We start from the raw sequence: 24,819 nt of genomic DNA, 5'->3' as shown, positions 1-24,819 counted from the left end.
AAAAGAGGTGGTTTTAATTTGTAATTTAAAAAAAATAATTCTTAATTTTTTGAGACTTCTTATTAATATTTTTGAGACCTGACAAATTTAATTCTCAATACTTCTCTCATGGTCTCATATTATTGTTGGACTACTTTTAAAATAGACTGCTCTCCTAAATAATCAGAATAGCTCATTTAAAGGTACTTGAGGAAATATTATAGATACAACATTTCATATTAGAATAACAAAGTTTAGAATTTCTGTTGTAGCAGAAAGACCACTGAACTTGGTAGGTAGAAGACTTGGGTTTTGGTCGTAGTGCTAACATTTTCCAGCTGTTTGACCTTGGGCAAGTCAGTGAACCAGTTTGATAAATGGCTCCAGCACCAGCCTGACTTGCCTCAAACCCAGCTGATGACTTACTTTACTCAGAATATCAGAACAGTTCTGTGAGCAACTTCCACTTCCCTTCCCTCCATCTTAAAACCTCTCCTTATATTCAGCTGTCTGTTCTTCCTTTGCTCCTATTTGAAAAGACCACAGGTCCTCTTCCTTGCACAGGCTAACCCCTCTGTCATGTTTTTGCCCTCCAGACCCTGTCTCTATCAGTAAGCCCACCCATTGCTTTCACATCCATCTCTCTCTGCTACTTCTTACCCTTTTGCTTATATATACTTGTCCCATTTTAACAGAAGCCTGCTCTTGGCCCTGTCCCTCCCTCTCACTTTTACTATCAGACTTCCTCAGACTGGCATCCAGGCCAGTTGTCTCATTCCCTCACCAACCCCTCCATCTTTAATCCTGAAATCTGATCTGTGCCCTTTACCACATTCCTAAAACTGTCTTGGAAAGCTCAGCTCCCAGTTGCTAGAGCCTCATCTACATCATACTCTGCAACATGCAGTTCGTGGTTCATGTTTTCCTTGAACCTCATCTTCTGTGATGTCTGTAGTGCTTCAGTCTTCAGATTCTTCCTCCAAGACATCCTCAGCCTCTGGTCTCCATCCTCCTTCTCTTCTACTCACCGTTGAAATGCAGGCAAGTCTCCAAGGGCTTGACTCTCTTCTTTCTCTACTTTTCACCTGGATGATATCCTCTCTCACTGCTGTATTCTGGTATCAACTCTCAGCCGTGTGAGCTGTGTTTTCAGATCTCTGTTCAGAGCTCCACACTTTTACATCCAGCTCCTGTTGACCATGTATTTCTGATTTACACACCAGGGCCTCAACAGAAAAGTCCCCACCAAAGCACCTTACCTCTTTTACCTGACCTTGCCACTGCTGTAAGTGGCACACTTTCTTATGACCTGGCCTGCAAACCTGGCACTCATATTTGATCCCTACCTCTCACTTAACCTCATCCCTCACTTAACCTCCCCACAATCATTTTCTTAGCATTCTTCCATGGTTTAGGCCTGCTATTATCTCTTCTCTCTCCCTCTCTATTCTCTCCTTTTTACAGACCAGCTTTCATTTCTGACACCTGATCAATTGTCCTAACGCATATTCTGACTTTTCAAAGAACTTTAATGGCTTCCGATTTTAGACCAAAAGAGGTTCAGACTTCTCAGTCTGCTATATCAAATCAAGCCTCTTCCTATCTTGCTCCAATTTGTCCTCCACAGTCACCCCCTGTATGACCCTACATGCACCCTCTGGCTACCTAGAGTCAGACTTTATATTGTCCTATCAATGCACTTAGCTCTGTTCTCTCTGCCCACTCCTTTCTGTTTAACTCTTACCCATTTTGTCAAGATATATTATCACATGTTTCCTCCATGAAGACTTTAATTCTCTTTAACATTTGAACCTTCATAGCCCATCTATAACAGTACTACTCAAAGTGCAAAACAAAATAATGAGCTTGTGTTGGAATGTAAATCAACCCACTACTTTCTTCATCAAGAAAGTCTTGCTATGAAGTGTGTGTGCACGTGTGTGTGTGCGTCTGTTTGTGTGTGTATCAGCTAAACTAAATGAGGTACGTGGTGATGAATTGGTTTACATTCTAGCATAAGCTCCTTGTGATATTGTGAGTGATAACATTTCACAGACTAGGTCCTCAGACCAAACCTGTGGCTCTTGATGTTTTACCTGGCGTTGTGGTTGACTGCGTGCTAGCAGACCAACTTCTCAAGGGCAAAGACTGAGTCTTCTTCCTGCTTCCAGTACATGCAATAAGTTTATCAAGCTGACTTCTAACGCTACTCTTCAGAATTCGGATTTTGTGAGAGAAATGTTCTTCTCAATCTTTGGGCAGTGGCAACAACAATAAGGTCTATAATAATTCATCAGATAATATGTTATTCTCTGCCTACTCTCTCCTGCAGAAGCTAAAAATGCCCATGTTCACTTTCTCATCCTGCCCCTGGGTTCCATTTTCCTCTGTGTTGGATGGTCACCTCAGTGTCCTGTGGATCAATCCAGGGACTGAAAGAAAGGAAGTCTCGGAGTGGGGGCAGGATGGCATAATAAGGAGAGCTGGGTCATGCCAATGATCATGCTCACAGCAACAAGTAACAGAACCTCTGCCCCAGACATTAAAGAATTCCTCAGGATAAGAAGTCCCAAGACAGAGGTTTCAGTGCTAGATCAGCCACTCAGGGACATCATCAAGGACACAGGTTTCTTCTATTTCTTTGCTCTGCTATCTCAGCATGTCAGCAACCCTCCCACTTATGGTGGCCATGCTAAGTATTACTTCATCACATGGCAATGTCCAAAGGAGGAAGAAAGAGGTGGATGGAAAGGGAGCTCTCCTCAGAAGTGTCTCTCTGTTTGTCAAGAGGGAAAACTTTCCCAGAAGTCCCCAGGATACATCCCTCATATCTCATTGGGCAGAATTTTCAGAGGTGGCTCTGCAGGGTAGGTGCAAGGGAGGCTGAGAAAGTGAGCATGGGCATTTTTAGCTTCTGCAGGAGAGAGTAGGCAGAGAATAAAGGAGTTTGGGGAGCAACCAACAAAGCATTCCAGAAGAGTCTTGAAGGGCTAGTGAAGGGCTAGTGATGGGGAAAGATGAAGGAAAGGATTAAGAGTTCATAAGGAAGACCCAGACAAGACAAGAAATATTGCTGAAAATAAGAATGACAAGGACATGTCGAGGTCATCATTCAGATTCACCCAACATTTATTATGATGCCAGGTCTTTCCCACAATTACCTCACATAATTCTCACACTAGCCTTTGGGGTGGTGTTACCAGCCCCATGTCACTGATGAATAAACTGGACATGGGGAAGGCTAATCAAGTAGCTCCCATGCGCTGGCTCAGAGCCCAGTGCTGGGTCGGAGGTATCAGATTTACCTACTTCTGTCCTCAGTCAGCCAGTCTGGGGTTCACTCAGTGTCGCAGAGAGAATAAGTGGCAGGTCTGGGGTTTGAATCTCAACAATAATAACTAACACTTGCTATTCATTAACAACTTCCTGGGCCTTGCGCTAAGTGTTTTCCATGCATTATCCAATTTAATCCTCATAACAACCCTGTGGGAGAGGTACACATTTTATAATTTCTGACATTTAGAGATTACAAGTATTTTGCCAATGCTTCTTAAAGTGACAGAGTCAGGCCTTCTGACATCAGAGCCTAGACTTTTAACCAGTACATTCTAATGCTTCTCTAGGCTCCAGGCTCCAAATATTTAACACAGATCTTTTTCTATTCTCTGTATGGTCTCTAAAACTGTCATTGTAGCCAATCTTAAATCACAGCCAGCTGAAAAAGCCTGATTGGTGTAAAACTGTCACTCTTGTGATTGGTGGAGAAAATTTCAGCACCAAATCTTGGGAGAAAGCCTAAAGCCTCATGGAAAAGATGCTCTTATCTGTGCCTAGTGGTGTGAAGTTAACTTGGCTGGGGATAAGGAAACCTCAGATTGAAAGAAGTCAGTGGTTGGTGTGGTGCTTCTCTGCTCAACTTCTGTGTGAGCCTGTACAGTGAATGACAGAATGCAAATACTCTTTTATGTCATGGGGGCTTTGTTCCCATAATGGTAATCCTCCACTTAATGCTGATAAATACAATAGTGGGGATTATGCCCCTTAATTTAATTTGGCCTGCGTAGTAATGCGAAGCTCTCACAAGGCTTTTATTTGACATTCTTTAGCACAGATAGCAGGAGATTGATAATGCTGGTGCAGATGTTTTTACCTGGCAGTTTGTAACACACCTCCAGAGAAGATGCTTTGTTGTGGACCACTTCAATGAGGATTCAGACTCAGAGAAATAAGGACCTTCGTGACTCAGGCAACTTGAGGGGAACAGGCACCTCACAAGATGGGAAAATGAGCACATATTTCTCCTGTGTGTCATCCTTGCGTCTCTGGGGCTTGGAGCCAGCTGGGCTGACCTCAGAATTGATGAGCCAAAGAAACAGCCTCTTTATCAGGGCCAACTGTGGGCCAGATTTTCATATGGGCTGTGAAGTACAGATTGCCACATATCTTGACAAATACTCTGCCTGGGGGGTCATTGTAGAAATACGTGGCAGTGCTAAGAAGATTGAAGATAACTTTTCTTTCTGTATCAGAATCAAGAGGATGTTTTCTCCCCACCCTTTAATTCCCATGCTAACTTTCCCTCCCACTTCCATTTCACTCCCTTAGGAAGCTAGTTCCCTCCAGCAAATTTCCTGCCACTGTGGCCAAGTTAGTGCACTAGTGCAGAGGACCTGTATGGAGCCAGAGGGAAGAAGGCTGCAGAAGCAGGAGCCTTGGTAGATACTCTGTGCGATCTTTTTCAGGTAGAAAGCGGATGGGCTTTGGTGGCAGACCTGGCTTTGAATCTTAGATCAATTACTTATAAACTATGAGACTTTGAACTTCAGTATCCTAGGCTACAAAAAAGGAAATAGTTGGAAGGATTAGAGATAATCTCTGTAAAAGAACTAACACAGTTCTAGACACTTAATAAATGCTCAGTGAGGGATGATGATAATAGAAGTAGTAGCGATAACAGTAGAAATAGTAATATTAAAAAGGTTTCTGTAAAGCTAATTTGATATGAAAGGTCAAAATCCCTCTGGCTTAGCTCTAGAACTATAGACTAACATAAACTATAGACTAACATAGTATAGAAGATTCCAGCACCTTAGACAGTTTGAACAATGCTCACTGTCTGCTTTAACTTGAGAGCCAAATTTTATTTTCTTGTGTTCCTGGCTCTTATCTCAGGGATAAATCTGAGGTTGACTTTGGGCCCAAGACTCACCCTTGCCAATATGGCCAGGATTCCACTGGCACACCCTCAAATGACAACTTTCAGAGCTTACTTGATTATTAGGGCCTTCTTAGCATTTCTAGACTTTAAAAATATTAATTGGTCATATTTATTTTCAAAATCTTTTTGAAGCCAGAAACTTTATCGCCAGCTGAAAAAGAGCTTCAAGGAAAAATCTGTTTTGAGTTATATTTTTCCTTGTGGATTTGCTTATGGCTGTACATAAATATTTATCTGAACTATTTCAACAAACCTTAAATCATCAGTGATCCTTATGCAAAGGACTCTTTTAGAAGGATTGTGGATGTCAAGAATGTCAGCAATCAATGTTCTCTTCGTAGGAACAGATTCCAAGGACCAGAGGCCTCTTTAAAAATATTTGGAGCTGTTTGGTGGTTTTCAACATGTCTTTTGTTTTTCTATTTCTGTGTATCTGTTCATGCTGTTCCTTCTGAATAGAATGCTCTTGCCAGTTTTTTCTTTGCCTGTTGATATTTTACCCATCCTTCAAGGTCGTACCCATATGGCACCTCCTACAGGGCCTTAAAGCAGACTGCAACCAGGAGAAGGGCATCCCAGGTGGAAGAAATAGAGTGGGCTGTGGCAGGATGTGCCAGTGGGTGGGGGGCCCTTGGGGGAGGGTGGGATGTCCAGTGGGATGAAGGCTGAGGCTGGTGTGGTAGTGGTGTAATGCAGGGAATAAGGCAGATGGGAGCCAGGTTACAGAAGACCTTAAAAACTGCATAAAATATTTTGGGTTTTATTCTATAAGCCAAAAGATGTACATCTATAGTTGTTGGGTAGAATATGGTTTACGATATGTTTTCTTTGGCCTGTACAATGTTTTTTAAATTCTTAATTAGTTTCCAACATATATAAATAGAAAGATTTCACATAAGAATTCAGGTTTCTGATGGCTCTTGAAAAATTAGAGTAACTAGCAGCAGCCTGCTGGTACTGAGTAGAGGCTATTTTCCAATGATACCAACTCACTGGCTTACCTAATTCGTGGCCTGGCTGCATCAGCATCTGCGTTAGAGTCCTGCCTACTGTGTGCAGGGGCACCGTGCAAGTAGAGGAAACAGTTCAGGCTACAAACTTTGGAGCCAGGTCTGTATCCAGTTAGCCCAATGACCTTGAGCAAGTTAGCATATTTCTAATAATGATACATACCTCACATGTCTATTGTGAGGTAATTTTTAGAAGAAAGACTACCAGCATGTAGTAAGCACTCAAAAATGTTAGCTGTTATTACAATATTCCACATGAGATAAACTCCAGGGCTGAAACTGTCATTCATCTGTATGACTCACTAAAGCTAGAATATTTGGACACAATAGGCATAAAAAAAAAAATTGATGAATGGATGAATGAATATGTGCTCCTTGAATTTATATTTCTCCTGGGTCCAAAGCTAAGTTTAATTACTTTGTTCTCAAGAAATGCTTCCTATTTATCCTGAGTTTACCTGAACATAATAATTTTTGATAAAGTAGGAAGCTGGCTTTCGCAAAAAGCTAACGGCACTAACAAAATAAATGAAGGGAGATACTGTTAACACTGTGTCATTTTTCTATAATAGATTTACCTTCCTAACTAAAAAATAAGTCCCAAATTTGAGAAGATGCTTAATTATGTGTTTTCTTTAGAAACTCAGTTATTGGCAGAAAGCTGTCTATGGTTCATATCTAATTTAATGGTCAGTTGCTAGGAACCAGCATGTAGTGAACTTAAGCATAAATGATGTTGGAATGCATGTTTGACTTAGATTCTCTGACCCTACATGAGATCCTACATGAGATCTACACTTCAAGGCAGTGTTTCTGTGCCTAGTATCTCAAACAGAGCATCTCCAAAAACAATCTGGACAGTGTAGTAAAAGAAAACAGTTTTGGTATGCACAACATATCTTGTATATAGCTGAAGTTATGACACCACTCCACCACAACCTTTAAAGTGATCACCTGTGCACATGAACTTTTGTGCTTACGTTAATCTATCCCTAAACACATTTGCCATCAGCAAATGATAGCATGAGTTCTGCAAAATTGATCTGCAAGGTTAGATTCACTTTCTCTCTGGAAAACTTACACATTTACAGAGAACTTGAGTCCAGCAAAATTTAATTTCATTTGATAAACATTGCCTAAAAACTGAAGGATGTATTCAAGATTCTAAAAAATTATTCTTTCATACTTTAAATATCAAGCGGCTCTCTTCATTTTTATTTTTAAAAAATTGATTTTTTGTATGATATTACATCTACTTTTTCTAAAGAAATCTCAATCTTTTTAGCCCTCTCTTTCCTTCTTCCTCTCTCTGCTCTCTCTGTCTCTCTGTCTATCTGTCTGTCTCTCTGTCTCTCTCTCTCTCTCTCTCTCTCTCTGTCTCTCTCTCTCTCTCTTTCCACTTTACCATCTCTAAAGTTCTGGTTTCTAATCTAAAGGAAAATTTTAAGTCATGACAAAATCTGGCAAATTTTTCTGACCATTTCACCGCCCCTTGTTCCCTTCCTACATTACCCATTTTGTGAGTATAGAAAATTCTAGACATTTAGCACATCTCTGATATCTATTAACTTGTATCTTCATCAAAATCTTTTCTATGTTCAGGCTCAGAATGAGATTTTGACCAAAATACCTGTGCATATTGAGGCTATTTTGAAAGAAAAGAAATTTGAGAAAAGAAAACTTGCTCAAATTGAAAACAATAGTTGTGTAAAAATGAATTCTACATAAAAGTGTTTCATATGGAACATCTAAAGAAACCGAGTATAATCTTACAGGTTAAAAGAAGATTAACTTAGTACATTTCCACAGCCTTATTAACTTTATTTCATTTTCTTCTCTGGGTTAGAAGGAAAAAATATTAGTGTTTCAGTTCCGAGTGTATTTGCGATTTAAATGGCGGTTGGCTCCTACCTGTAGGACACAGATATGCCAGAATATTTCCCATCAGCATTGCCCCAGTCATGTTAAATGAAAAAGGAACCTAAGCAAGTGTTTGCTGCAGAGAATGTTGTCAGTAGTAATGCCACACTCTGTGTGCATCATAGTAACTTCTCAGACTTGTTTCCTTGATGAGTAGACAAAACAGGAGGAGGGCTGAATTTTTTCTTTTCATCTGAATGGTGTAGGTCAGGTTGGGAAAACAGAGAGGAGTAGGGAGCTCTGGTGAAACAGAGCTCTAGTGACTGCTGTGATTGGGAAATTAGATAATAAACAGTCCCTGATACCAGGATTCTAATGGCCTAAGATCAACACAGTCTGGAGACGCAGGCAGGAGTGGCCTTCCGCGCTCTGGCTTAGACCCTCCCTGGAGAGCTCTTTGTGTCAACAAGAACAGCCAGCGCTCCTGGCCGGTTCCCAGCACTCAGAGTGGGGCTATCATTTTTGTTTGCTTTGCAAATATCTTAATGGGAAGTGGTTCAACACCACCTATGGGTTAATCTGAGGGGTTCTGCTTGGCAGCTGTTAGCTCTGAGAACCACATGGCCACTCTGGGGTGGAGGGAGTCAGGCTGACTGTTAACTACCCAGCGCCAGGTTGAGGCATCTTTGCTTATCGGATTTACTGGCTGGCAGGAAGCACGTTGTTTGTTGCCTTTTATTTTTAGTTTGTTCCTCCTAGAACAAGATGTTATTCTCAGATCCAACTGTGCTTTTTCCTCTAAGGCAGTGCTGTTGTTTGTATTAATTTCACTAGTGTGCAGCATATTTCTTTCACCTAAGCTCATTCTCATAAAATCTGGAATTTGGTATTAAAAGTGGTAGTGTGGTAGTGGAGGCAGTGGAATTGTTGCAGGAAGAAAGATCTAGTGTGTTAGACTGCAAGGAAGATAAAGCTACAACCCTGTCTTCACTGCGGATCTAAAGAATCGAATAGACACTTAATTTCTTAGGAATCCGTGCTCTACTGTTCCCTCAGTTTTCTCCTCTCTTCCTTTTACTTGAGTTGACTCATGGGAATGCTTCCCTGGGTGACTTGGCCAAGTCATGTCTTGCTGGATCTCTGTCAGCTGACATCGGCACAAACGAGTTCTTTCTTTCTGCTCTCCTCACTGGATTTCAGGCAAGGTTGGATGGTTTCCACAGAGCAGGTTAGGGAAGTTCCTAGAGTGATGACAGACCTGTAGACAGTTCCCAACTGCCCCATTTGTAAAACTGCAGAAAGTTCAGATGATTCTTTCAGTCCTGGAAAAAATGTCCAACTACCTTAAGGAACAGTTCAGCCTACCTTCTAAGACCTTATCCTTTGCTAAGCATTTGCCTGGTGGTTGAGAGCAGGGATCCCGGAGTCCACTAGACCTGCTACTACTAAGCGTAAAATCTTGATGAATTTATTTTCTCAGCGCCTTCATTTCCTCTTCTTCAAATGGAAGACAAAATGGCACAGTAACTACCTCACCAGGTCATGAAAGTTAAATGAGTTAACATATACAAAGTGCATAGCATCCCATTTGACACATAAAAAAGCACTCATGAATAGTAGTAATAGGAGGGTTTGGTGTTTTTATCTTTGAGGAACCCATCTTTCTTTGTGTAATCCTTGATAGTATATATTCCTTCCTGAAGTACTCATTTTGAAGTCTGTTACTCCCAATCCTTTAAAATTAAGCCAGTGCCAAGTTGAGAACAATTTGAGTATCAAAGTAATGATAATAAAAGACCATAGTGTATTAAATAAAATAATAATTTATGAATCACATTGGAAAGAAGGCAGGAAGGCAGGAAGGCAGGAAGGCAGGAAGGCAGGAAGGCAGGAAGGCAGGAAGGCAGGAAGGCAGGAAGGAAGGAAGGAAGGAAGGAAGAGGAAGAGAGGGAGAGAGGGAGGGAGGGAAGAAGGAGGGAAGGAAAGAGGAGAGGAAAAAAAGAAGTGAAGAAAGAAAGAAAAGAGGAAAGGAAGAAGGGAAGGAGGGAGAAACAAGGTATGCTTTTCATTTAGATAGAATGTGAAAAAATTACAGAAGAAATAATGACAATAGAAAATTACCATTTGGCAACTACCAAATAATCATTGTCTCAGGCAAGAAAAATCAATGGATGCTAAAATCAGTAGGTGAAAGTTAAAGGAACAGCAAGCTATTTGCACAGTCTCAGAGTAAATCTCCATAAGGTACTCATCAATTAAAAAAGGGCAGTGGGGAAGCCTAGCAGACAGGCGTACCCAAGTGATGAAAGTTAGCATCACCAGTAATCGTGCAAATTGACAGCATGTACCACCTGATAGGATGCACTCAGAAGAATACAACACTACTTCTCTGGGGTTTTTTGTTTGTTTGTTTGTTTGTTTGTTTGTTTTTGCTTTTTGCCAAATATGCATAACCTGATTTTAGTCATGAGGAAACAGCAGACAAACCAAACAGAGGGACCTCTTCCAAAATGACCACCCTGTAGGATTCAAAATAAAACACATACACGCAAAAGACCGAGGAACTACTCCAGATGAAAAGAGACTAAAGGAACATGACAACTGAACGTAACGTGTGATCCAGGATTTTCCTTTGCTATAGAAGATATCATGGTCACAAACGGCAAAATCTGACTACAATTTGTACATTGGATGATAGTATTGTATTAATATTAATTTTACGATTTTGATTATTTTACTGTAGTCATGTAAGATAAAGCCCTTGCATTTATGAAACATACACTGAAGTATTTAGGGATAAAGGAGAATGAGGTATAACTGACAATCAAATGATTCAGAAAAAATTTATATGTTTGCGTGTGTGTATAGATATCAGTACATAAATGCTAAAGGAAAGAGAGCAAAAGAGAAAGGTGGTGAGGGCTGGGGCGGGTGAAAAGAGAGAGAGGAGATAAAGTAACTGATATTCTCTGATATTCAGAGAATCTGCTGAGGAATGTACAGAATCCCTATACTATTTTTGTATCTTTTCTACAAATGTAAAATTAAGTCAAAGTTAAAACCTAAAATTAAAAAATAAAGTTAGTGCCCTTCGGACAGGGCAATTCATAAGACACTTTCTGTTAAGATTCTGATGCCTCTCCAGCCACACTTAAATGTCTTTCCACATCATTATTGCACTGTTTGGGTGTCTGTCCTGGAGCTTCTCCACTGTGACATTGCCGACTAGTCACTACTACCCACTACACATAATCTTATTTAGGTTTTTTCACTTCATTTTTTAAAAATTCTCTAAAATGTTCCCCCTACCCTCACACCCTCTTTCTCATTTGTCTTTGGGTCTCATTGTTTGGTGCCATGCTCATCATGAACTTCAGTTCAGGACTTCTTGCATCTATCCCTGAACTGAGTACTGCTTTCAGAATTAAAGGTGGAAAACTGGGTTAAATATTGTCTTTTGTGGATACACTGGTGGCAAGAGCATCATCAAAAGAACACGGATGTTAAACTCGTCTCTTTCCCTCTGACTCACTTGGACAAGGCACATTACCTCCCCCTGCGTCTCAGTTTCCCTACCTACAATATGAAAAAGATGTAGTAAATGGTCTCTGAAGTTTCCTTTGCCTCCACAAGTCTTTGCCTTGCCTAATTCAGTCTTCAAAGTACTACAACTATAACTCAAAAGTTACCTTGTGATCCCACCTAAAGAGACAGGTTACAGAAAGGAATACTCCACATACTGGTCATTGTCATTCTCTCTCCTCCCAAGCCTGAAGTTTCCAAGTTCAGAGATTTGCCTTTCAGAAGTGCAAAATTATAAACAGTATGTATAATACCTTTCTAAATATGTTTTATTTCAAAATAAAACCATGTGTGCATGTGTACATCTCTTAATTTAATCCTTTTAAAATGCTATTATTTTATGTTTTTATTTTGTTCTTTCTGAAAGCACAAATGTAATTCTTTCCCCCCAATTGGCAAGAGTTTTGATTTATGTTTTGCTGATGAAGAAGTTGAGGTGCTTATTTGTCCAAGTTAGGGTTGCCATATTTAGCAAATAAAGATGCAAGATACCACTTAAATTTGGATTTTATATAAACAATGAAATTTTTTAGTATGTCCCAAAAAATATTTTTAAAAATTTATACTAAAAAATTATGTATTATTTACCTAGAATTCAAATTTAACTGGATGTCCTGTATTTTATCTGGCACACTAGCTCAAGTTCTTTGGAACTAATATATCAGGAATATATATGTATATATCATGAATATATATCATGAAATGTGTTGCTAAACCTTTACCAAGTGTTTACAATAGTCCTCTGACCTCCGCGTGCCATAACATAGTGTTTATTACCCTTTAGGAGCTTTCGATTAAAAATGCATTCAAAGACATCAATTCCTACTTATTTACCATGGTCTTTATTCAGATGTCACCTTCTGTAGTCACTCAGTCTAAAACTGCAAACTCTGCCTCCAACTTCCTGTGCCCCTTCCCTGCTTTAATTTTCTTCTTTGGCACTTCTATTTATAATGCTTTCATATTTGTTAATTTATTTTGTAATTTGCCTCATCTAGAACATAGGTTCTTAGAAGCATAGGGTTCTTAGATCTCTTTGTTGACTGCTGTATGCCCAGTAACAGTGGAGACAAATTGAAGATGCTCGAATAAATAGTTGTAAATGACTGAATGAAGTCTGTAAGGCTACTGAGGAATATCGTGCATGTAATATACACTGTTCTTATAATCATATAGATCATATAGATTCTCAAAAGATTATAATCATATAATCATATAGATTCTCAAAAGATTTGCCACCAAATTAGAGCCTTGAGAGTGGTACAAGTGTGTATAATCTTAATATTAGCCCATAGACCCAAGGTAAGTAGAAGGTCATTAGGTCAAGGGTCAAGAGGTATCTGCAGATATAGTCAGGCTTACTTTAATCTGCCTCCTGGCCAGTTTTCTAGAACTAAATGTTAGTCGCCCCAGGTGTCTGTCATTCCTTAAGATCCCAAATACAATTGTGTGACTATCTGGAAGAGTCCAGTAACAAAATGGCACTGAATGCTGAGAGTACAAGCTCTTGTGGCTACCAGGTCTGGATTTGGATCGTGGCGTGACCCAGACAGGTTGCTTTAGCAGCCCAAGCTTTGGCTGTGAAATGGTGACCCTAGTAGAACTTACGCTGTAACTCCAATGTGATAATTAAATGAGATGATCCAGTCAAGTCCTCAGCATAGTAAAGCATTCTAACTGTGCTGTGGCCCTCAGCCCATGGCAGTGCATTACTTCAGATGGCAGTGCTCTTCCTCACTACTGCATCTTAATTCTGTACCTGAGCCTGAGGCCAGATTTTCTCCCAGCTCCCTTAGTTGCTGAGAAAGGACTGGAGTGGGCTTTATGGGTGGCTCTCAGTTGAGTGTGCTTTTTACCAATAAGGCAGGCATTCTTAGCAGAAGGAAGAAAAGCCTTTTGTTCCTACCTTAGATTTTGCACAGTGACAGCTGGCTACAAAAATGTAGTAGAGAAAAAAAAAGAAATGAAAATGCAAGAACTGGCAAATATGAGCTCAGAGTTGGGGAAAAGCGACGAGGCAAACAAATATCACATTTAAAGGGTTCAGTGGGATTTGAGAAATTAGCATAAGTACATAAATCTAACTAGTGCTAACTTAGAGCAATGGCATTATGAAACATTTATCAACATTTTTAAGCCCTTTTGATGAATTTGTCCTTGAGCGATGTTCCAAAACTTAAAATAATTGTGTGCCTATGAGCTAAAAAATTCATATGTTTAAGTAAAACTTGCATATTTCATTCATTCAGCAGTGATCGGGGGTGAGAGATAGAGAGTATGCATTCAAAATCCTTAAAAAGCTTTCAAGTAGCCAAACCTAATGAGAAAAAAAAAATACGAAAGCTGTGATTATTCCTTCCTATTTTCCCCCTTTTCCTGCAATAATGATTTTCTTATTTTACCTTATTACTGTTTGTTTTTACTTCTCCTATACTCTTTGTATCTCCTTCACATCATATATTAAAATGCAAGAATAATGTTTTCCATCTTTAGAAATCAAGAAATGCCAATTAAAATAATAACAAAGTATCATCTTTTCTTTCTTGGCCAAAGAGATAAGCAAAATTAAAAAGACTGATAGTACCCACTGTTGGTGATATGAAAGAAAATGGATCCTTTCATACTTTTGTGGATGTGAATGTTAATTTCTGTTGCTTTTTAAAGGAGAATTTGATGATGTAATTCAAAAGCCTTAAAATAAGCAAAAAATTTGCTCACCCTTTGACCCAATAGCCTTACATTAAGATTTATCCTAGAGAAATAATTGGATGAGTACTCATAACTATATGCACAGAATATTTAATGATCCATTACTTATAATATAATAAAACTGGAAACATCTTAAATATCCAAAAGTAAGAGATTAATTATGATAATCGTGATAATCACCCAATGGAATACTATACATCCATAAATATGACATATATGCATACTTGTGTATATGTATTATACACAAATGTATGGAAAGATGCTTATAACTAGAAAAGGTAAGTTAAATAGTAAATATGCCAAGAGCCTATGAGCCATTATTTTTAATATATATTATATGCATAAAAAAGCATCTGAAAAAATATACATCAAGATATTAACAGTAATTATATCTGAGTATGGAGAGCCCTGATTTTTATTTTCTTCTCCTTGAATATCTGTAATTTATACAGTTCAACAGTGAATGTATATTACTTTTTTAATCCAAAAAAAAAATGTATTTTAATCAGAAAAAGAAAAAAACAGAAAAGAATTTTCCCACCAGTTCTTTTAATCACTTACTTTGAGGAGGTCAGTTAATGCTACACTTTTTGATTAGCGCTAAATATTTAGATCACTTGGAAATTTGGAGCATTTTCACCAACTAAAAAATAAAGAAGAAGGACAAAACTAATGAGCACAGCAGTAGAAACAGCTGATAGCTCAAAAGCCAAGTGGCTTATGGTACTTGCTCTTCTTTTCTCTCCTTCCCTTAATCAAAATCTGTTAAAGCTCACTTTCTGTAGGTGATTTATAGACACTTTTAATTGGTCAGAATGTGAAACCAGACAAATCAGTTACAGAATCAGCTTTTCAGGGTGGTTATGCTCGATAGATTGTGTGGACACACCAGGGAGCCTCCAACTCTGCCCAGAGGGGAAAAGGTGGCTGGGGTGGGGTTGGGGCAGGAAAGACTCTTCAGAGAAACTGGTACCTGAGCTAAAGGATAAAGATGTGATGGCCAGGTGGTCAGGAGAGGAGACAGCATTTCAAGCAAAAGCATGGAAGTATGAAGACAACCCTGGGGAAATTTAGTGGGTGCTTGGCAAATGCGCGTTTGTGGTGGTAAATAGAACACAAAAAAGCATTCTAGAAATTCTAGCTTTTCAGTCTTTGTAATAAACGATACATTAAATTATGCATTTTAGGTGCCTTTGAACTGAACACAGTAATTTGTGTTCTTCTTAAAATATTTTATTATCTAACAATCTTCTGTGTCTCCAATGTTATTTAAATAAATAGCAATAAGAATATGCAATGACAACTAACAGTTGTAAATAAGAGAATAGCAGATACATAGCAATAATGTGGGGAGATTCAGATCTGAATATGGTTCCTCATTTATACCCTCAGCCCTTAGAATGTTCATATTCTATATAAGAACTAAATAAGAATCCTTGAGTTGTCAGTTGAGGTTCAACTTATGGCCAGTTCATATAGAAATTTTGTTAGCATTCAGGTCAGCAAGGCATCTTGTATAAGGGCAGTGTCCTCTTCTCTGATGTCGTTCCTTAAATGTCTTAATTTACCTTCAGAACTTGAACTTATTGAAACCATTTCTGAAGATGTTTATGTTTTCTATTATCTTTCATTGTAATAACTTCCATAAGGAAAGTCGTATGACTTATTTTTCTAAAACTTGCCTCCCCCAAGATTTATGGTGCTCCTACTATGTTAAAATATCTTAGTCTGAGCATATCTTTCACAGGGTGGGTTGACTACTGCTTCTCGGGAACAAGAAATTGACCTCTTATTAGAAGCTCCATGTACAAAATATTTTTTTTAGAGCTATCTAAGAAGCAGGAACAAATTGCTTGGTTACACAGATAAGCCTTTCTCCCAGGGCTATTGAGTAAGACACAGTACACAATGAGAACTGCTCTCAAATCTAGAGACAGTGGGAAGCTAACAATAATCAACCCACAATGAACTACTTGCAACCTATCCTGTTTGGAAATTAGAATATGCTTTCAAGTGTGAACGACTAATGAGTTTCTCAGTTTGTCTAGAAGCCATTCTAAATCATAATTGATCAAAGATAAGATAATCTTGCAAATTTTATCAGTTAATAAAAACTGCACGAAGAAATTTAAATGAACTTTAGAAAATGGTGAATCAGAGGATAACCAGTATGTCTCTACTCCTGTCCAAGAAAAAATTTACTGATTGTAACCCTAAAGTAAAAAAAGCTAGTTGCAAGACCAACTTGATTGATCAGATTCTCAAAGAGCACCCTACTTCCTTTGCTGTAATTCTGATGTATAATTCAGTCTCCAGAGTATATCAAGCAACTAATGAGGTGAACAGTATAGTTCAAATTATACTAATCACTGTAAAATCATACACTGGCATTCTACTTTCCGAATACAACTCTTCTGAGTTTAGTTAGTGTAACTCAGCTCCCCCAAAAATCATCACCCCATCAACAAACTGGCAAACTGAATTTTGGAGCCTGCAAAGCTGAGACCCAGTCCCTAGACACTGTGACTTCACATAGTGCTTCCAGCCCAGCATGACAAAGCCAGCTGGTCTCGTGGATCTTTGCTGCAGAAGAGAGATGCTAGGGCATTCACAGCAGCCATTAACTCAGGAGCCAGCCTCCATTCTGCCTCTCATCCGGTCACACTGGGATCACGGTTTCAGAAGAAGGAATTAGACATGAGTTTCATTTGGGGACTTTTTTGGAGCAGATGCCCAGCAGAAGGGTTCTCAATGGTGGCTGAAAGTTTCTGTCTCCCCAAGAACCCACAGTTCAATGAACTGACTGCAGAGGGGTAGCAGAGCGGCCAGGCCCTGGAGGCAATCTGCTTGTGACTTTAGTCATGGCTCCTGAGAAGTCAGAGGAGCCCTAGAAATATGTAGTGAATCACATATAGAGAAACAGCTACCTCCTATTTACAACCCTTTGATAACCAGATTCACTGCTTCTGCTATTTAGCATGTAATTCCTAATGGAGGTTAAGGATAGAGTTATTTAAAAAAAATTTTCCTATAGATTCAAAATAATAATATCACTTTAAAAATGAATATTTCCTTAATACTATCAAATACCAATCCTTAATCAAGATTTCCCAATTGTTCTAAGATGGCCTTTACACCTGTTTGTGCCAGGGTCTAGTACATCACATTGCATCATGCCGTTATGTCCCTAAATCTTTTTAAAAGTACAATGATCTCTTTCTTCATGACACTGACTTTTTAAGAGATTGAGCCAATTGTCCTAGAAAATAGCTCGTCTTCTCTATATGTCTGCTTGATTCTTTGTGATCTTAGCTTGTTCCTCTATACTCTGTGTTTTGGGTAAAGTATAAATTAGATTTAAAGCTTTGATTAGATTTAAGTTAAATGTTTTTGACCAAAAGAAAAAATATGAATGTCCTGGGTAATGTCAAATAGTTTATATTGACTCACATCACAAAACAGTGTTGTCTGAGCATTAGTAGTGCTAAAGTTGGCACTGGATTAAGATGGTGACCTTCTGATTTCCCCAATGCATAGTTACCTCTTCACCTTGTGACCTGAAGGAAGGAATCTATATGGAGATCCTTTCGTACAATGTGAATATCTTGTTTTCCATCAATCTTTTGTCTAAACGTTTTATCAGCAATTAATAATCCTTGCCTGAATCAATAATTTCCCTTTGGAGTCTCCTTTTCTATGTCAGCAGGTCTTATGCTACACTATTTACTAGTTATGACTAGTTATGCTGCACTATTTACTAGTTAATTCCCTCACCTGCCAATGGGTATAAAAATAAAACCAGTCCACATGATTGTTGGAAATATTTATGAGACAAACATGTATCTGTGTTTTGCCCGGTGCCTGGTGGCATGTATGCATGCAGTAAGCATTGGCTATTTGTTATTATTGTGATTTTCCATATTTTGGTGGTGACAGCTTACAGAGTAGTATTCACTTATTGCCTGCCTCAAGTCCCTGAGGCAAGTGACAATGTATCTGATGAAACTGTTGCAGAGTTGAAGCAGTTAGACTTTTGAAGATTATTAACTTATAACATTTTTTAAAGGCAAATTGAAATTTGTTTCAGATAAGCACTGCTCAGATCAGAGTTTCCTAAGGCATGTTATAAGAACAAATAGGCCCCTGATATGCTCCATGGGAGAAGGGTTCTATTGTTAAAATAACATCTTGGAAATGCTGCCATTTTTTCCTTTTTTTGGGTTTCGTTGTGCATATTATTAAGTTAAAAGCTGTAAGCTTTTAGCTGTAAGCAGGAAATAAACCTGCTTAACTTTGCTTAATCAATTATTTTCTCATCTACCTGCTTAACTTTGCTTAATCAATTATTTTCTCATCTATGGACACTATCTACCCTCTTCCACCTTTTAAAAACTAAATAGTACATATAAATATTACCTCAAACTACCTAAGATTGTTCCAAAGGCCTGAATGAGGAGGGAGTCAAACTGATGAGCCGACCCACAGTGGAGAGTTGGAAGATGTCTGCCACTGGCCTTCGGATCCTGAAAAGCCATGCAAGCTAGAGGAGTTCCTAAGAGGTTACTTTCTTTGTCGGAGCAGGAAAGGCAGAAATTGGAGGCCACATAGTAATTCAACAGGCTAAGTTTCTTCCTTAGATCTTCTCCAAAGCTCACCAGGACTTCTAGAGGATCTCAGAGTCCACCCATCCTGTAGGTGTCTCACAGCCACTGAGACATACCTAGGCTGATAGGGATGAGTCCCTTGGGCTGATGTACAGTGACCAAAGGGCATAGAGAGTATAATGGTTCAGAGGAAGAGCAGAGGATTTGGAGACAAAAAACAGAGGTCAGTGTCTTAGCTCTACCAGGTATCTGCTCTGATCCCTGGGCAAATCTCTTACCCTCTCTGAAATTCAGTTTCTTCATCTATATAATAGAGACAGTTTAAGAACTTAGTTCAAATGGTTGTGAAACTCTCATTAGATATATAAAAGCATGTTTAAAAATATGAAGTGCTGTATAAATGCTAATTGTTTTCATTTTAATGTTAAGGGTATTCTAACTGATCTTCATGGCCCATATTTTGGGGCTGCACTAGTCATTCTTGTATTCATTCAACTCGTCTAATATTTACTGAGCCACTTATAATGTACCAGACATCAGATTGGGTGCTGATATAGAGTACAGAATAAAGCAGATCTGGTCCCTGCCTTTGTGGAGCTTACATTTCATGGTGGAAGACATATGATAAACAAATATACACACAAATAAGTATATCATTAGTCCCTTCTCCCCAGGTACAGATGTGATATAAAAATGAGTATATTGCTATAATCTATAAATAGGTGCATTTTGAAGGTAATATTCATGAAATGTTCACAGAAAGTTCAGAAAATGAATGTGTCCATTTAAATTAAGAATAAGGTTATTAATGTAGAGCTAAAAGAGGTCTAAGGAATAATTTATCTCAATCCTCTTATTTAATAGATGAGGAAAACTAGAATCCAGAATACTGTAGAAATTTACCCAATCACGTGTGTGTGTGTGTGTGTGTGTGTGTGAGAGAGAGAGAGAGAGAGAGAGAGAGAGAGAGAGAGAGAGACAGAGACAGAGACAGAGAGAATGAGAGAGAGAGAGAGAGAGATTAGGGATCTTGAGGCTTGAGGCCAGGCTTAGAACCCAGATTTCCCTTCCCCTTGTCAGTTTTCCACTCTGCTGGGTTCCATCTGAAAGGAATTGTAAAAACTGGCTCCTATTTTAACAGCATGTTGTAGTTATCACACTTTCATACAATGTGTTCCAACGGCAAGAAATTAGGGATGCAACACAATTAAATTTTCCAAACTTTGCTCCATGAAACATTAATATTTTAATAGATGTTAAAATATTTTTTTTGATATTTTAAACTATTTTAACATAAAAAATAAATATTTTTAAGTCACTTTTTAAGTTTCTTGGTCAAATTAGTTTAGGAAACCCTACATCCTCCCCCCGCCCTACTTTAGAAATCCATAAATGCATATTGTGATGGTAAAACATCATTCCTGCAGTAAGGTAACCTCTTAAACTATGTACAACTCAGCATTTCTCAAACTTATTCAACTACAGACTTTGTTTTAAATTATTTAACAATTAATGTAATTAATGCGCTGAATGGGAAGTACAGCCTTAGCAACAACTTGATTGGCTTCTTGGTAAAGTTTGTGAAAGCCCAGTAGTAAACCAAATTAGATCACGCATCTTCACAAAGGGCAATTTTTTGGGTCTTAGAATCGCAGGCTGACTGTGGATGTTGGAGCAACACCTAGTAGGATGCATTTGCTTAAAATGCCCATGTCCTTTTAACCAAGGACTGGTATGGGAAACAATGGGAGCTTAATTAAAGGGAATGTTCTGATACATCTTTGGAGGAAAACAACTCTCTTTAAATTTTTTAATTATCATTGTCAAGGCTTCTAAAAATTATTTCATTATTATTTTTATTTTTAGGCATTCACAAGAACAGAGTTCTCCAAAAGAATGTGATGTCTTCGGAGGATATCCGAATAAGGTAGCTGGGTATCTTGATTTTGAAGTAACTCTGTATCCTCATTTCAGACTCCTGCATGCCCATGAGCTTGAAGTCTGTCTGTGGCTGCTTGATCCAGCCATCCAAACGTGAAACTGTTAGTGATATTTTGAAGTCTTTGAGACAAAAGCCCAGCTTGCTAAAGAACTTGGTTCAGCAGAGAGACAGGGAGGTACAGCGAAGAGAGAATCAAAAGCCTGGAAATTTGCTGCTGAGAATAAATGCTGGCTGCTCCCTGAGGTGATTTGTCTGTGCACTCCACTCTCTACAGATGTTAGAGCCTCTTTCTGAGCAAGGACCCGAGGTTCTTTGGTAGCACTTTGATATCCTGCTCGAATTCAATATGTGAAATGGAGGCGTCTCTCTGTGACTTGGAGCCCACAGCAGGCTTTGAAGTCTGATCCAATTTTTGCTGCCTACTATTTGATGTTGAAAGGATGAAATGAAGAAAATGTACAGATTTTGCCAGTAACTCTGCTGAGCATATGTAAGATTAAAAAAACAAAATCCTTTGGATGATGTACTTAGAAATGTTAAGTAGATTAATACCTTCCTATAGGTTTTCTTTATTCTTTCTTAGGAATAAAAAATTAAGTATAGGAAAAAATCACCACATAGCTGTTTTTACATCTTAGACTATAATTAATTTAAGAGGGGGCTAGGTTGACTTGTTCAGAGGAAGAAATAAATGAATGAAGTAAAAGGTATCAAGACTTTGCTACTAATTGCCCCAAGAAAGGCCTTCCACTCAATTTTAATACAGGACAGGGGCAACTTACAACATGACCCCAATATACTTAGCTTCTTCCCCAGATGATCGGGTTAGGGGTCCCTTACTTAAATGGAACACCTGTCCTTAAGGCTGCTTTACGAATATACAAAAATAATGTTTCTCTTACTGGGTCTTTCTGAAGCACTCAGTTTCTGGGACTGATTTACTGTCTTCTCGGACACGCCATGCTGCTCCAGGTTGCTCAGGACTGAATTCCTTGAGGGGAGCCCCTGCAAAACCTGGTAAGAAGAACATTTTCAAATGCCTGCTGCTTCTGCCATTTGCATGCTTATGTACTTTTTAATGAGTTATTTGGGCAGGGCTGTCTGGAAGGCAGAGCTCAGATATCATGTGACCCAGTGTTAGCAAAAAGTTCAAGTTTAGGAAGCCATAAAGGCTGGAAGCAAAACTTATATTAAAGGTAGCAGTTTACCGCTTACCTATGCCATTTAAGTTTACTTTTCGGAGGAAAGAAAATGAATATCGAAGGCCATATTTCTCTTTACTTGTAAGAACCTCAAATTAGGAAACTGCTTGAAATTTCATTTTGTTAAAGGAAGGTTAAACAACTGACCAGCTTTCAGTGGAGCAGATTGTTCAAGCTCAAAACCTAGGGCTTGGTAAAGAATATGAGTTTAGTGAGGAATTCTGCCCTTTTGGCCACGTGGCCATTCTTTCAGTGAGATGCAAACATCTTGCCACACTCTTTTAGGAAATAACTATTTCTGGCTCCCTTTCTAAATTTTTTTTGCTACAGAATATGGGAAAAGTCAGTTTGGGGTCTTATGTGTGGCTGTAATCAGTACTTCTGGAAGATAAAACAGAAGCATGATCATAAGAAATATTTATGAACCAGAAAATACTAAGGACATTATAGACAGTTCCAAAGAAAGAAACCTTTCACCTTAAAATAGCGACATTACACTTAACAGTCGACCTCATCTATTTTTCTAAAATATGTAGTAATTTCTCAAATCTCTCCAAATTTCTTCTTAGCCTATTTTTCAGTGACAAAGTAATACTGTATGAGTTGGAAATGTATAATAAATACATTAGGATCTCCAGTCCAAGTGAAACTTAAACTTCTGAAGACGAGAGGATGAACATATTATAGCAGAACCTTTTCAGTGGATATGCAGAAAATGATAAACTTCTCAAAGGGAAGATTTTCCCCGCAGCCAGATTGTGTTCAGAGAAAAGGCCACGAAGAGGTAGGGATAGAAGTAGTACAGATAGAGAAAAATTTAGGGAAAATACAGTGTGGTGGAACAGAATCCACTATGTAAGAATTGAGTTGGCATTTTTCTCTATCCAAACACAATCTCTCTTTTAATTGAGGTATTTAGACCTTTACATTTAATGGATTGTTGATATGTTTTGATTTAAATCTATCATCCCGCTATTTGTTTTCTATTTGTCTCATCTTGTCTTTTTTCTCTTTTGGCATTCTACTTTAAAATACACATGAAAAGAAAAATTTTAAGTATGGTTGAGTAGCCAAAGGCACAGATTCTGGGGTCAGACCCGCCCAGATTCAAATCTCTGCTTTCCTGTGAATGTCATGTAACAAATCCTTACCTCCGTACCTACACGTACAAAACAAGGGAAATAGTAGTTCATAGCTGAGGGGTTGTACTGAAGATTAAATGAGCTAGTATAAGGGCATAGCAGAGTGTCTCTGGTGTGGTTTTTGTTATTGATATTGTGTAAATGCAAAATTAATCCATAAGAGTGAATAATCAATAAAGAGATAAAGTACTTATTGTAAGGCATTCAGTTTTGGTGGGATAGCTCAGGGGTTGCAAAAATATATTGTATTTTGGGCTAAATGTTAAAGAGACATGTTGGATTACAATAATTTTTCCCCATCTTCAGGAAAATATCAAAAGTCAAACTCTTTAATAAGTTTATATCTGACTTACTCTAAATGGCTCATATGCATTTTCTTGTCAAAATTGTTCTTTTCTTCCAATCTAGATGGTTTTCTATTAGTTTTGCCACCATCACCATTACTTCTCCTTATACTCAGCTAGTCATCCTTCATTCTTTTCTTCCTTCAATGTCTTTTATACACACTTATGCCTGAGAAGCTTTTCTAAAGCATACCCTAATCATCACATTCTCTTCCTCCATACTCCAGTGGCTCCCCATTGCCCCAGCATCAACTCTAAGCTTCTTTAAAATTTTTTTTTCAATTACCATTGTCATTCAATATTATATTTGTTTCAAGTGTGCAGCATGGTGATTAGACATTTATATAACTTACAAAGTTATTCCCCCATTACATCTAGTACCACCTGGCACCATTCATAGTTATTACAATATTATTGATTATATTCCCTATGCTGTACTTTACATCCCATGACTATTTTGTAACTGCCAATTTGTACTTCTTAATCCCTTCACTTTTTTCACCCAGCCCCTCAACTTCCCTCCTATCTGGCAACCGTCTATTTATTCTCTATATCTATGAGTTTGTTACTGTTTTGTTTGTTTGTTTTGTTTTTTAGGCTACACATATAAGTGAAATCATACAGTATTTGTCTTTCTCTGTCTGACTTATTTTATTTAGCATAATACTCTCCAGATCCATGTTGTCTCAAATGGTAAAATTTCATTTTTTATGGCCAAATAATAATCCATTGTATATATGTACCACTTCTTCTTTATCCATTCATCTATCAGTGGACACTTTAGTTGCTTCTAGATCTTGGCTATTGTAAATAATGCTGTAGTGAACATAGGACTGCATAGGTCTTTTTGAATTAATGTTTTGGATTTCTTCAGATGAATACTCAGAAGTGGAATTGCTGTATCATATAGTATTTCTATTTTGAATCTTTTGAGGAACCTCCATATGATTTTCCATAGTAGCTGCACCAATCTGCAATTCCACCAACAGAGCATGAGGATTCCCTTTTTTCCACATCCTTACTAGCTCTCATTTGTTGATTTATTGGCGAGAGCCATTCTGACAGGTGTGAGGTGATAGCTCGTTGTGGTTCTAATTTGCATTTCTCTGATGATTAGTGATGTTGAGCATCTTTTCATATGTCTATTGGCCATCCATATATCCTCTTTGGAGAAATGTCTATTCAGCTCTGCTGCCCATTTTTTAATCTGATTGTTTGGGAGTTTTG

General features: G+C 38.3%; 1 protein-coding gene across 1 annotated transcript in view; it reads left to right on the top strand.

Moving 5' to 3' along the window:
• The window catches only part of MYO3B (myosin IIIB), a 355,967-nt gene that overhangs the window by 252,243 nt on the left and 78,905 nt on the right, over positions 1-24,819 (top strand). Inside the window, exons 30-33 of the mRNA XM_023528462.1 lie at positions 935-1,020; positions 4,699-4,721; positions 20,829-20,889; positions 21,822-21,921. Of these exons, the coding sequence (XP_023384230.1) occupies positions 935-1,020; positions 4,699-4,721; positions 20,829-20,889; positions 21,822-21,921 (270 nt within the window). The remainder of the gene's footprint in view (positions 1-934; positions 1,021-4,698; positions 4,722-20,828; positions 20,890-21,821; positions 21,922-24,819) is intronic.

The sequence above is a fragment of the Pteropus vampyrus genome, unplaced genomic scaffold, assembly GCF_000151845.1.
Source record: "Pteropus vampyrus isolate Shadow unplaced genomic scaffold, Pvam_2.0 Scaffold2, whole genome shotgun sequence".
Lineage (NCBI taxonomy): Eukaryota > Metazoa > Chordata > Mammalia > Chiroptera > Pteropodidae > Pteropus > Pteropus vampyrus.
The sequence above is the reverse complement of the archived record's forward strand: the minus strand, read 5'-3'. Positions and strand labels throughout refer to the sequence as shown.